We start from the raw sequence: 14648 nt of genomic DNA, 5'->3' as shown, positions 1-14648 counted from the left end.
AAGTAAAATTAATAGAAACACAAAAAGTAAAAAATCTTCCGAGAATATCAAATGAAATAGATACAACAAAAATGCCATTAGAATCTAATGATGAAGAAATTTCTCACAAGGTTTCAAGCTTCGTATATGAGGGTCCAAATACAACATATGCCAAAGAAGAATTTTGGAAAGTGGTTCGCGAACTGAAGGTGATGTATAAAATTGATAAACATGATGCAATTGATATTGTTATGAATGAGTTTGCGCAGTGGGGATTAAATAATGAGCAAACTGCTTCAATAACTAATATTGCTTATTTTAGAATTTCTTGTTGGAGTGTTGGGATTAAGTTTAAGGAAAAAAGAGATAAAAGCCAACGACAGGGTAACAGTGATACACATTCTTAAAGTCTTTCACATATGAATAAACATCGAAGGTGAATAACAAATATTTATTGTTTCAATACATAGTTTTGAGATTTAGTAATATACCTTCTATGACAAATGCATTCATTGCACGATAAAAAGTACAGAAAGCTCAAGGAAGATAAATAAATATTTTAATTTTAATAAAATAGTATATAAAAGCTTTGAAATATTCAGATTTGGTGATAATACAATTATCTTTGGCTCTTCAAAGCCTTGTTTTGGTCTGAAAACGAGTGACAATCAATTTTAAAACACTATGGTAGATAGTTAACTCAATCAGCGAGTATAATATTTCATTAAATACTTTTGTGTTTAAAGCGGCGTTCATATTATGTACTTGGTAAACAAAAAGGTTCTTTCATTATTTCCTATAAATCTTCGTGAAGTCCAATCATTTGATAAGTCCGAGAAACATGTTTTAGAAGAAATGGTTTTTGGCGCTCAATAAACCAGTTCGCGAACGAACTATCAGAAAAAATATTTCAATGCATTTATTCAAAATATTCTATGAGGTCTTTAGTGCCGAAATTTCAATCAAACATCACTCGTTCAGAATAATTTAATCGACGTTTCCAACTTTTTGACTGAATTAGCATCGTTAATCGTTTTTGATTAAAATTTCATATCACATTTCACTGATAAAAAAAATTGCAATCTTATTTTTTTATTATAAAAAATAATTCAATTCAAAATAATGATAGAATAAGGTAATACATAAAGTGTATAAATAATATTAAATAAGCGACAAAATTTGTGCACCAATATTTCAAGCACTTTTTAATGACCTTTTCAACAAAAAATCGGTAAAATGGATTTTTTTTAATGCATTTGTGATTAAATTGCGAATAAATCACATATTTGTAATACATAACAATTAGAAATTTTATTATTATAAAATGACAGAAAATTATTCAGGACTGAAAGTTTTTTTTAGACTACTTAACAACTCATAAACTTTTTGAATATTCGTAATTCAATACATATAGAATGTTCACTTCACAACTTGGTGTTTTTGTCGACAAAAATCCAAAAAATTACAACAATGTCACCACTAAAAATAAAAATCATGAAAAAATCTTTATCATATAAAAATAGTTGGCCTCCAAAATCTTTCTCTCATGTCGACAGATTTTCGGTCTTATTTAGATATCTGATAAAAAATAAATGTATTTAAATTCACTCTTTTACTTAAGTAATTCTTCTGGGATCGAATCATATGTCAAGTTATCAGGATTGATAGGCTGTGATCCATATGGCTGCACGATGAGTGCAATATTCAGCACGCCTCCTTTCTTGAATCCGGAGAGTGGCTTCATCTTATACCATCCAATTGATGGAACACCTAATTTGAGATCCTTTAGAGGCAACAACAATTCAGCAAACAGCTTGTCAAACTTAGGATTCTTATCTGCAAGTCTTAGCAAAAGTGTATCTTTTCGTTGGTCAGTCAAATAAAGAGTGAAACTTTCGAACCATTGAGGTGATTGTGTATCTCCCTTCGTTCTAGTTGTTTGATATCTTATATCATTTTCAAGTTGTATTCTGCAATATGTATCATTCTTTGATAATTTATCTACACGTGGACAGTTAACGGCCTCCACAACGATAACTTGTAAACTTAACGGTTCGAACGGTTGTGGCACAAACGGTTTCTGTAATGGGGATGTCAGATGAGAAATAACATGAATCTCACCATGATTTCCTGAGAATTGATATCTATCATCGACGATAGTACCGAACTTCATATTAATTAAAGGTATCATTAACTTAGCAACTTTCTTATCCTTTTTCTCAGGTTTATGCTCCATCAATTGAATCTTCACTTCATCAGTATTCAAACTGATAACGTTCAACGACATCAGATCGTTCCAGAGACCGTTTGTAGAGATTCTTGTCATAAATTTCTTTGAATTCTTTTGTTTCCTTAATGACACTATGCAGTAAGACATTCTATTCTTATTCATAATAATTCTTGAACCTTCAAGTATTCGTAAGTGTACTTGCATTTCTTCTGCTTCAGAAGGCATTAATGGTATATTATTAAATGGTTCAACACCGAATTGAGTAATTTGATATTGTAATTTCATTTTACCAATTTTTTCTCCGAAGTTAATTTCTTTCTCTTGAACATTATTTAATTCGTTAACATTTAATTCTATTTCTTGAGGCTGAGTAATTTGATTATCTTTGTTATTAATAGAATGACTCATTAAATGAAGAAGTAAAGTGTTATTCATTGGTGACATTAAGAAGTGGAAGTCATCATTAATGTCACTCCTAATTGATGAGCATTGAGGTATTACATCTCCTTTAATCTTCATCATCAAATATGGCTCAGTAACATTCTTCAGTGGCGTTGTCGTTAATGCCTTAACATTTAATACAAATGGTATAAATGGATCATTAACAAATGACATCTTACCTGGACCTGCTAAATGTGTTAACAAATGTATTTGTCCTGGATTTCTAACTCTTGGTCCTGGTATTAAGTCATAGATTTTATCTTCTGGTACACCGCAAACAATATTTCTAATTGGTAATTCGATATAACCAATTAAGTCATCTTTCGATGCTGTGTCATAATCGAATACTGATATCTTTACAGAGTCAGTACCATATCCAGGGACTTCGATATTAAAGTATTGATTCCATTTAGGATTTTTTGAGTTATCGATTGTTCGTGTCTTGAATTTCTTACCTGATAATGTTTCGATTGTACAATATGCATCTGATGCATTACCACCAGAATCCATTGAAGCCAAATTAATACATTCGATAAGTTTAATGTATAATGTAATGTTAGGATTCATCATTTGGATAACTTCTTCTCTAAAGTCTAAGAATGGTTCTGTTCCATATGGTACAACTTGTAAACGAATATTAATTTTATCTTTGTTATTATCCATTGTATACCAATCAGAATAAGTTTTACCAATTTGGAATTCATTAAGTTTAAAGCTCTTCTCTGATATAAGTCGTGTTGTAGGTGGTGCATAATCTCTAAGTTCTAATGTTAATAAATCTAATTGTGGATCATTTAATAAAACAGTAAATGTTTCATACCATTGTGGTGCTGAAGTATCTGATAAATATCGTGTCTTAGCACCTGTTAATGGAATACCATTTAATTTAGCATGAACTAATGGATCATATTTAGACACTACATCTGATGCACGTTTCTCTAAAATAGCTTCATTAATCTTAAGATGTAATTGATATAATTGTAATGGTTGTGGTACAAATGGTACCATTCCTGGCCCTGTTACATGAGATCTAATATGAACTTTACCTTGTTTAAGATTATACCATTTATCTTCGATTTGTCCATTAGATAATGATTTAATTGGTATTGTAATTTCACCAATTTTTTCATCTTTTGTAACAACATCATAATCGCGAATTGTGATCTTAACTATATCATCATCAAGGCATTGAATTGGGATATGTGAAACATAATTCCATTGTGGATTTAATGTCTTACGGATAACTGGTGAATAAATTTTAGTGTTCTTACGATGTCTAAGTTTAATTTCACAATATGGATCTGATGAACGATTTACATCACAGACTGGTAAATTAACAGCTTCGATTAAATGTAAATGTAACATTAATTTCTCAAATACTTGTGGTGGTGGTGGTTGACCAAATTGATAATCAATAAATGCTTCTTGACCCATATTTAATATTTGACCGAAACATTTAACTTTATCATTAGATAAATCAGTGATTTGACCAAATTGCATTTTATCGATTGGAATAATTGTATCGAATACTTTCTTAGGCTCTTTCTTTTCTTTTAATGGACGAGGAATTTCATAAGCAGTTAATAAAAGTTTATCTTTTGTAGAATTAGTTAAGAAGATTGGGAAGTTCTCTTCCCATATTTGTATTGGTTGATTAATTGTAGAAACACCATAAATATCTTTCTTAAGTTGTACACGGAAGAACATATCATTTTCTGTTTCTTTAGGATCTATCATACTTGATAAATGGAAATGTAACATTAATGGTGTGAATAATTTTTCGATAAATGGTGTTTCATTAGGAGAAGTTAATTGATATTTAATTTTAACTTCGGCTCTTTTCTTTGGTACTTTACCAGGTTTATAATGATATAAATCGACCCATTGATCATAAACTTTACCAAATTGTAATGATCTAAATGGTATTAAACATTCGGAATTACAATAATTCTTACCAGCTGCAGTTGGTTCCATTAATCTTAATAAGAATGTATCAGTGTTTAAGCTTTTAGGCTTGAATTTAAAGTATTGATTGAAATATGGATTAGAAAATCCATCGACTTCTCTTGATTTTTGTTTTGTCTTTTTACCATGTCCAAGTAATTCCATATTATAATATAATGAAATATAATTGAAATTCATTTTAGGTTGTAAGAATTTAGCTTCAATTAAATGGAAATTAAACATTAATTGAGGATCTGATGGTAAATACTTAATTTTATGTGGTGCTTCATATGCTTTCTTACCAAGTGTATCAATATGAATTATTAAATGCATTTTTCCTTTTAATTCTTTCCCATCTTTACTTAAATCATAGTAATCATCATAAACAAAATTAGGTTCAAATTGTGAAAGTGGTAATTCACATTGTGTACATAAAGTTGATTTAACATCACCACTATAAATTTGTACAACTAAAATATCTTCTTTTTCATTATTAAGTGCAAATTTATTGGAAAACTTCATTATAGGTGTCATTGAATAACCATTAAGTCGTGATGTAGATTTACTTATGTCACCTTTAATGAAACATTTAAATGCTATTTGTGTACGCTTATCAATAAAACCAAATGCATCATGTGCATTTACATATAAATAATGTGTTCTAAATTGATAATCTCTAAATAATGGTTGATTATAATCAGTGACTTGTGATATAATATGTATTTCACCATTAGATACTTTCTTCCATTCATCTTTAATTATACCATTACCCATTTCACTAACTTTATAAGTAATTGTACAAACTTTATCATCTTTAGATACTTTATCATGATCATAAATAACTACTTTAATTATATCAGTATTAAAACTTTTAATTGGAATATGGAACATATGATTAAATACTGGATTTAATGAATTAGGTACTACACGAGTAATTCCTAAATAACGCTTTTGTTTATTTAGTTTCTTTCCTTTAATTCCAGTTTTAGTTGTATTAAGTGGAAATACTTTACAATATGCATCAATTGATTTATTTTTACCAACATCTACACGTGGTAAATTACGTGCTTCTTTAATATAAATATGAGCAAATCTTTGATTAGCACATACAAATGGTACAAATGTTGGTAAATTAAATGTAAATTGTGTATTAATTGGTAATATATTTATCATAATTTTAACTTTTCCATTAACTTCTCCTGTTAATTCTATTTCTTTTTCTAATGGTTGATTAAGTTGGAATTGACTTAATGCTATATAACCTGTAGAAACTGGTTTTGATAATATAATATTATCTTGTTTATAATGTTTGTTTAATACAATTTTAATTTTATCTTGTGTTGGATCTACTAATAATATTTTAGTTTCGAAATTAATTACACCTGATTCAATTATATTAGAAATAATTGGCTTATTATCATATTCATGTGATACTTCACAATAAAATTCTCCTTCTTCTTGTTTAGAGAATTCTAAATTATTTAATCTAAGATGTGCTTCAAATGGTATAAATGGTTTTTGTACATATGGAACATCACCAGTATTAGCTAAATGATATAATATATGTAATCTTCCACCTTTACTACCTTTAAATGGTTGCATATCAATCCAACGATCATTGATTATACCAGGTTCAATAGATCTTAATAATATATTAGTAGAAGATATTGGATCATCTTTCGATATTTTATCTTGATCCATTATCGTAATCTTAAATTCATCAGAATTCAAACTTAAAACTTTAAATCGAAAGTCTTGATTCCATCTTGGATTAAGAGAATTATCAATTACACGAGTCTTTTGTATTGTATCTTTCTTACCAATAAATTCCATAATACAATAACCATCACTACCAGTAGCATCTAATGCAGGAATATCTTTAGCTTCTAATACCTTAACACATAATTCCATTGATTGACATGGAGATGGTGCAGGTTTAGGTATAGGAATTCCAGTAAATGGTTGAACTGATTGAACATCAATATGAATAATTAATCGAATCTTACCTCCATTCTTATAAGATTTTTCTGGCTTTAAGTCATACCATTCATCATATACATAACCAAATTGGAAATTCGATAAAGGTAATTCTAATGAAGCAAATGTTACATCTTTAACATTACCTTCATCTTTCATTATTAATTTAAATGAATCTCTCATATCAGTAATTAATAACTTATAATTAGCAAACCATTGTGGTGTTAATGTATTATCTAATACATTAGTCTTTAATGGTGTAACATCATTAGATAAATTAAAGACACAATAAGGATCTGTTTTGCTGACATCTGTCTTAGGTATATCCATAGCTTCAGCTATACAAACATTAAATACATTAGGACTAAATGGATTTTCAACAAATTTAGGTGTATTAGGTGCAGCTAAATGTACTATTAAATGTACTGAAGTTTGTGTACCTCTAACATTCATTCTAAGTGCATAATATTTATCTTCAGGGATACCTGGTTGTAAACTTTTAATTGGTAATTCTAGTTTACCAATTTTATCATCTTTACCAAACTTATCATAATCATACATATTTAAGATAAATACATCAGTAGAATAACTTTTGATTGTGAATTCGAATTCTTGATTCCAACTTGGAGTTAAAGTCTTATATTTGATCTCAGTCTTCTTTTCATTCTTTCTCTTCTTAAGTTTAACTTTACAATATGGATCACACATTCCACTATTATCTAAACCTGGGATACCTTTAGCATCCAAAAGTTTAACATATAATGTCATTTCATCATTAACTGGTGGTGGTAAACCTATATCTGCATAAGGCATTAAATTAGGTGCACTTAATTGTACATAAAACTTAAGATTACCTTTGTTAGTTAAGCTAATAGTTTTCTCTGTTGTTTTACCATATTCAAGTGAACTTAATGGGAATTCTCCTGTACCAATAACAGAAACTTTATTCTTAAATGTGTTCTTATGTTCAAAGTATAATATATCTTCTTTAGGATCAGTAACTAAGAAATAGAAATCTTGATTATATTTAGTATTAAGTAAGTTATGTTTTGTAGAACTATTTTGTGAATTTGTATCATTCTTAAGTTTAATTGAGAACATTGAATCAATATTCTTATCTTTACATTGAGCATTTTCAACATCTACAAGTCGAACATTTAATTGATAAGGGATAAATGGTTGATCAACATAAGGAACTTGACCAGGTGCAGTAATTTGATATTTCATTTCTAATAATCCTCCTTTACTATGACCATGTAATGGAGTTAAATTAAATTTACCATATTGTGTAATACCTGGTGGAATTGAAGCTAATGGAATATCTAAGAATGATATTCGATCATCTTTACCTACTGCATCGAAATCATAAAGTTCGATACGTAATACATCTGATCCATAACTAATAATTTGTAATCGAAGTTGATCATCCCATTTAGGATTAAGTGTATTATCAATTCGACGACTTAATACGAAATTCTTTTCTCTTCCTACAAATGAGACTTTACAATAAGGATCTGCTTTACCATTAGCATCTACTGATGGGATATTAGATGCTTGAATTAAATGTACTTGAATTTCAAGTTTGTCTCCTGGTGGTAATGGAGGTGGAGGTACTATAATACCTTTCCATGCAGGTGTACCATAAGGTGCTACATGAATTCTTAATTTAATTTGTCCTCCTTTCTTTACACCTTTAGCAGGTTTAATATCAAACCATTTATTATAGATATAACCAACTTTAAATTCAGTTAATGGCATTATTAATGTTCCCATATCTTCATCTTTAACTTTATCATGATCACGTAATAATATCTTTAAAGAGTCTTTTTGATATGAAGTAATAATCATTGAATACATTTCTTCCCAAGTTGGAGTTAATGTATTATATTTTGTTTTAGTTTTAATTGGTATTGAATCATCACCAACAGAAATTAAACAATAAGGATCACTTAATGAGCCAATATCCATTTTAGGTAAATCTTTAGCATCTGATACAAAAAGATTTAACATATAAGGAACAAATGGATTTTGTTGAAATGCTACTTGATTAGCATCAGCTAAATGAATTATCATATGAACAAGTCCTCCTTTTTTAACACCTTTATAAGGGATAAAACTATACCATTGTTCATTTACAACACCTGGTTGTAATGTAGATACAGGTAAATCTAAATAACCAATTTTATCATCTTTACCTATATCATCATGATCAATTAATGATATTTTTATAGTATCTGTACGAATACTTTTAATTTCTAAATGGAAATCTTGATACCAAACAGGATTTAATGTCTTCTTAATAACTCTAGTCTTAAATTGTTTATCTTTAGGACGATTTACAAATTTGATTTTACAATATGGATCACTTTTACCATTAGGATCCATAGCAGGAACATCAGTAGCTTCAATAATACGAATATTTAATGTAACTTTATCACTAATCTTTTCGATTGGTTGTAATGGAGGTAATCCTTGGAATGGTTGTTTACCATATTCAACTAAATTAAATGAAACATTAATCTTAGCTTTAGTCTTTGGTAAATCAAGTGATTTATCGACAACTGTACCCATCTTAAAATCATTCGGAATTAATATACTTGAAACTTCTTTATCATTCTTTTTAAGAGTAAACAATGATATCTTAAATTTATCACTAAGTTGTGTAACTGGGAAATATAATTCTTCATTCCATTTATTTTCAGATCGAACACAAGTAGCTTGATAAGAAGAATCATTTTCATATTGTAATCTAAAGTATGATTCATCACCAACATTTTTACCATCTTTAATGCGTACATATAAAACTGGATAAGTGAATAAACTTTCTACAAATGGTTGATCTTGTTTTCGAGCTAAATGTAACATTAAGTTTAATTTACCATTCATTTGACATGAATTTCCAACAATACAAAACTCAAATTCTTTAGATTGTCCTGGAATTAATGTTCTAATTGGAATATCTACAAATCCAATTTTATCATCTTTACCTGCTATATCATGATCTTTAACTTGAATAGATAATACATCGGATGATAAACTTAATACATTTAAAGCAAAGAATTCATTCCATATTGGATCTAAATCACTATCTACAACTGTAGTTCTTTTTTCACCTTTTTGTCCTTTAATTGATAAAATACAATAACCATCACAATAACCATTTGAATCCATTGGTGGTAAATTAATAGCATTCATTACGCCGACATAAAGTGTATAACCTTTATCAAATGGTTTTAATGGTTCTTGTGGTGGCTTCTTCTTTTCTGCTGAACCTGTTTTAGGTTTCTTTGATCTTCGTTTATATAAATAATATTGTGATTCTTGTAATGGTGTAAAAACTAATCCTTGGAATGGCATTTGTCCAACAGGTAATGCTTGAAGGAATATATGTATTTTACCTGCATAATCTAAACCTTTAACAGGTGTCATATCAAGCCAATATTCTTTAGGCATACCATCAACTAATGGCTTTAAGTCTAATTCTGTTGTCCCTATTTTCTTTTCTGTTGTTACATCTTTATCAAGTAATTCAATTTGAAGTTTATCTTTTGCTAAATCAAAGCCAACAAATGATATACATTCATTCCATACTGGCCAAAATGTATCTTCTCTAACATTTGTTCGTTTCCATGTCTTATCAAAGTTTAACTTTAACTTACAAAATGGATCTGTTTTACCAAATGTATCCATCTTAGTTATATCAGCACCTTCAAGTACTTGCACGAACAAATTAAAAACTGAGAAATATGAATCTGTAAATGGTATAGCACCTGGACATGCAATATGATATAATAAATGTAATGATCCTGTTTGTCGTTGTCCATTATATAATGTAACCCATTGATCCATAACTTTACCATATCCCATATCTGTTGCTGCTATTGTAGCTTTACCTATAATATCATCTTTTCCGACTGCATCATGATCATAAACACTAAATACAAATTGGGATTCACCAATATTAGGGATATCAAACACAAATAATTCATTCCAACGTGGATTCAAATTCTTTGGTACTATTCTTGTCTTCTTTTTATTCTTTTCATCATTTAACTTATGAATAGTACAATAAGGATCTGATGTACCTGTTACATCAAGTGCCTTAAGATCACGTGCTGCTATAACTCGTATATATGCTTGAAGGGATTCAGCAGCTGGTAATGGATCATAAACTTCACCAGCAAATGGTACATCCCTTGGTGTAATCACATGAAGTGCTAAACGGATTTGACCGACTTTCTTACCATCATTAATAAGATCAAACCAGTCTTTTTTGATTACGCCGATTCGAAGTGTATTCAAATTAACGGTCGCCTTTGAATTAGCGGTAACTCCAGACTTCAAATTTATGGTAAGCGTAGTGCTTTGCCAATTGCATGTACAAAAGCATGTCTCTTCTTCCCATATGATACGGTCAGCTGGCTTTACTGCAGATGTCTTTTGGAAAGATTTATTATCAATTGTTAAATCACACTGAAGTTTGCCCGATGGTTTTTGATCTAACTTGGCTTCAATAACACGAACATATGTTAGATAAACATTAAATGGACGGACTACAAAAGGTGTGTCAGACTCTTCAGCAAGATGAATGATAAGATGGATTTTAGGAACTTTGGATGTACTCATAGTTTTACAGACATCATACCATTGATCAGTAACAATACCAGGAGATAAGAATTTAGGTGCAATTTGATAATAACCAATTTTATCATCTTTGCTTACTTTATCATGATCAAATAACTCAACTGTGAGGATATCTGTTTCAAAGTTTACTACTTTGAAATGGAAATCATTTCTCCATTTAGGAGTTAAAGAATTTTCAATTGTTCTTGTTTTTGCTTTTTGGTCACCAATCCTGAGTGCGCAATATCCATCACAAGATCCACTTGCATCGACTACTGGGAGATCTTTAGCTTCGATTACCTTAACATGTAGCAACATCAGAGGAAAAATGCAAGTCGGTTAAATCAATTGAAAACACGTATTTTCTGAAGCGGTTTGGGAAAAGATTCAAAACACTATTTTCACTCAGAAATACGAAGAAAAGTAAAAATATGACAATGGCTTCAATAAAAAATTTTTTATTTTATGTAATAATTATATCTCATCTTTGTTTTATGCTTTTGATTGGTTATGATGGCTAAATATATTTTCGAGGCTGCGATATTTCTATTTATTTTTTGATGCCGTTTTGAATCAATGTTTTAAGGTTCGAACTCTAAAAAGTGGTGTAAAGTTATCAAAACATCCAAAACCTCGTGAAGTGAAGAAATGGTTATTATTATTATTATTATTATTATTATTATTATTATTATTATTATTATTATTATTATTATTATTATTATTATTATTATTATTATTATTATTATTATTATTATTATTATTATTATTATTATTATTATTATTATTATTATTATTATTATTATTATTATTATTATTATTATTATTATTATTATTATTATTATTATTATTATTATTATTATTATTATTATTATTATTATTATTATTATTATTATTATTATTATTATTATTATTATTATTATTATTATTATTATTATTATTATTATTATTATTATTATTATTATTATTATTATTATTATTATATATTATTATTATTATTATTATTATTATTATTATTATTATTATTATTATTATTATTATTATTATTATTATTATTATTATTATTATTATTATTATTATTATTATTATTATTATTATTATTATTATTATTATTATTGAAATGGTATGATTTTTTTGAAAAATATCACAATTCAAAAGATAATGTTATGAAATCTCATTGGTTTCTAATGTGAATGGTTGTTTCAAAATATTAAAAAAAGGATTATTTTTATTCCATCATCATGGGTTCGTACAGAGAAAATATCTTAAATTCTTCGTCTAACAAATATAAATCTGTTTTATGTGAGAGTTGATATGTATGTCGATTCTATAGCACTGAAAAGTTTCCGGAAACCATATAAATATTATTATATCTCATATGAAGTAAGCTCTGAGAAGGGTGAACATTCGCAGAAACCTAAAACACCAAAATGAAGAATCATAAATGACATTTATTCAATTTTGAACAATTTTAAACTTGAATTTTTTTTGTCACATATGAAAAAGCGGTTGAAAACGATCACGGTTTTCATAAAAAAAATTGAGTGCATTATCATGTTAACAACATTTTTGAAAGCATATTTGAATATAATTGGGATTTTTCAGTTCCATAACGATTTTTTTGTCTTGAAAATTTAAAGTGAAAAAATTTCAAACAGCTTTGAATGTCTGGTCGAGAACGTATCCCGAAAACAATTCGGCAGTACGAGCTGCAGAATGTCATAGGAAGAGGCTCATTCTCAGTTGTTTTCAAAACGCTTAATGTTTTGAATCAAAAAATATATGCATGTAAAGTATTTTCAAGATCTCAGATCACAGAAAAAAGCGATTTAGATAGATTCCAACGAGAAATCAATGCAATGGCATATATTCGTCATGAAAACATTGTTACGTTGCATGATTTTTTATGGGATGAACATAATTTTTATTTAATTATGGACTTTTGTCCCGGTGGTGAGCTTTACCAATACATGATCCAGCATGGTAAACTCTCAGAACCGGATGCAGCTCTAATATTTCGACAATTTGCTTCTGCTATAGCATGTTGTCATTCATACGGAGTTGCACACAGAGATCTCAAGCCCGAGAATATTCTCATTGATGTTTTCCCACGTGTTAAAGTCAGTGATTTTGGTCTTTGTGGGTACATTGCCAAAGAAATCAACATGCAAACATTTTGTGGCTCACCATGTTATTGTAGTCCCGAATGTTTATGCAAAGTCTCATATGATGGTCGTCTTGCTGATGTTTGGAGTCTCGGTGTAATATTATATACAATGGTTACAGGTAATAATCCATGGAATATCTCAAACACATCAATCATGATTCACCAAATCCTTAAAGGATCATACACAATGCCTCGTTATGTCTCAGATCAATGCGCAAGCCTCATCAAAATGATGCTTCAAGTTAACCCCCAAAACCGTTATACGATGGCGCAAGTTTTGGAGCACCCCTGGCTCCGAGTTGGCGATGAATCAGCGTATGCGTCTATGGAACATCCTCCTGATATTGGGGGTGAGAACAACTCTTGCGCACAACCAATTCCATTATCAATAATCTCACAATTGTCTAAGAAACAAAGCAAAGTTTCACATGACGGAGTATTTTCGCCATTTGAAGACGAAGGAATTGGTAATAACCAAATACCACAAAGAGCTGAGCCAAGGTTATGTCTGAAGGACGGAATGTTGGGCAAAGTTCGCTCGGAAAATACACTTCGAAGAAGTGCAGCGATCGGACAGACGCAGAGAATACAGAAAAAGGCGAACAGAAGAGTGATGTCGAGGCAGAACGTTGTCCAGTTGCTGATGCCGAACGCATATCCGACACAGAGAAATAACAGCTTGCCAAAGATACTTTACACGTTCGCATAGATTGTATGTTATATATAAATATTGAATTAATTGTTAAATATTATGAATGAACTTTAGTGACGTGTTAATCATCAAAAGAAGTGAATTTGTTTTAAAGAGTTTAAACACCGTAAAGTTCGAGTAAATATTTCACTAAATATGATGTGTTTCATATTTTATTATTACTTTAATCTTTACACAAGTTTCTGTAAAATAGTAAATGTTGTAATTTTTATAGATACTTTTATGATGATTTGTTACAATGATGCAAATAAAATTGAAGATTTTCCATGTCTAAATTTTTCATGTGATTAATGAACCTTAAGCACTTTCTGTATGTTATATATAAATATTGAATTAATTGTTAAATATTAAGAATGAACTTTAGACACGTGTTAATCATCAAAAGAAAGTGAATTTGTTTCAAAGAGTTTAAACATCGCAAAGTTCGAGTAATAATTAATTCATCGCAATAAAGCTAATTTAGAAAATTCTATCTAAATATTTTTTTTCGAAATATTGAGCATCATAGATTTTTGTATATCGAATCGTAATGATGAATTCACAGGAGGAAAACTTATATAAATTGTTCAAGTGAAACA

General features: G+C 29.0%; 2 protein-coding genes across 2 annotated transcripts; one reads left to right on the top strand and one right to left on the bottom strand.

Annotated features, from left to right (window-relative positions):
• Positions 1 to 1591: 1591 nt before the first annotated feature.
• Positions 1592 to 11512, bottom strand: GO595_005863 (C2 domain containing protein; the record flags this gene model as incomplete). Its single annotated transcript, XM_067919152.1, has 2 exons — positions 1592 to 8193; positions 8263 to 11512. The coding sequence occupies 2 exons, from the start codon at positions 11510 to 11512 to the stop codon at positions 1592 to 1594; spliced, it is 9852 nt and encodes a 3283-aa protein (XP_067773899.1).
• Positions 11513 to 12855: 1343 nt separating this feature from the next.
• On the top strand, positions 12856 to 14067 carry GO595_005862 (CAMK family protein kinase; the record flags this gene model as incomplete). The annotated part of the gene is made up of 1 exon (XM_067919150.1): positions 12856 to 14067. The coding sequence occupies one exon, from the start codon at positions 12856 to 12858 to the stop codon at positions 14065 to 14067; it is 1212 nt and encodes a 403-aa protein (XP_067773898.1).
• Positions 14068 to 14648: the final 581 nt, after the last annotated feature.

The sequence above is a fragment of the Histomonas meleagridis genome (genome assembly GCF_020186115.1).
Source record: "Histomonas meleagridis strain 2922-C6/04-10x chromosome Unknown contig_4, whole genome shotgun sequence".
Lineage (NCBI taxonomy): Eukaryota > Parabasalia > Tritrichomonadida > Dientamoebidae > Histomonas > Histomonas meleagridis.
The sequence above is the reverse complement of the archived record's forward strand: the minus strand, read 5'-3'. Positions and strand labels throughout refer to the sequence as shown.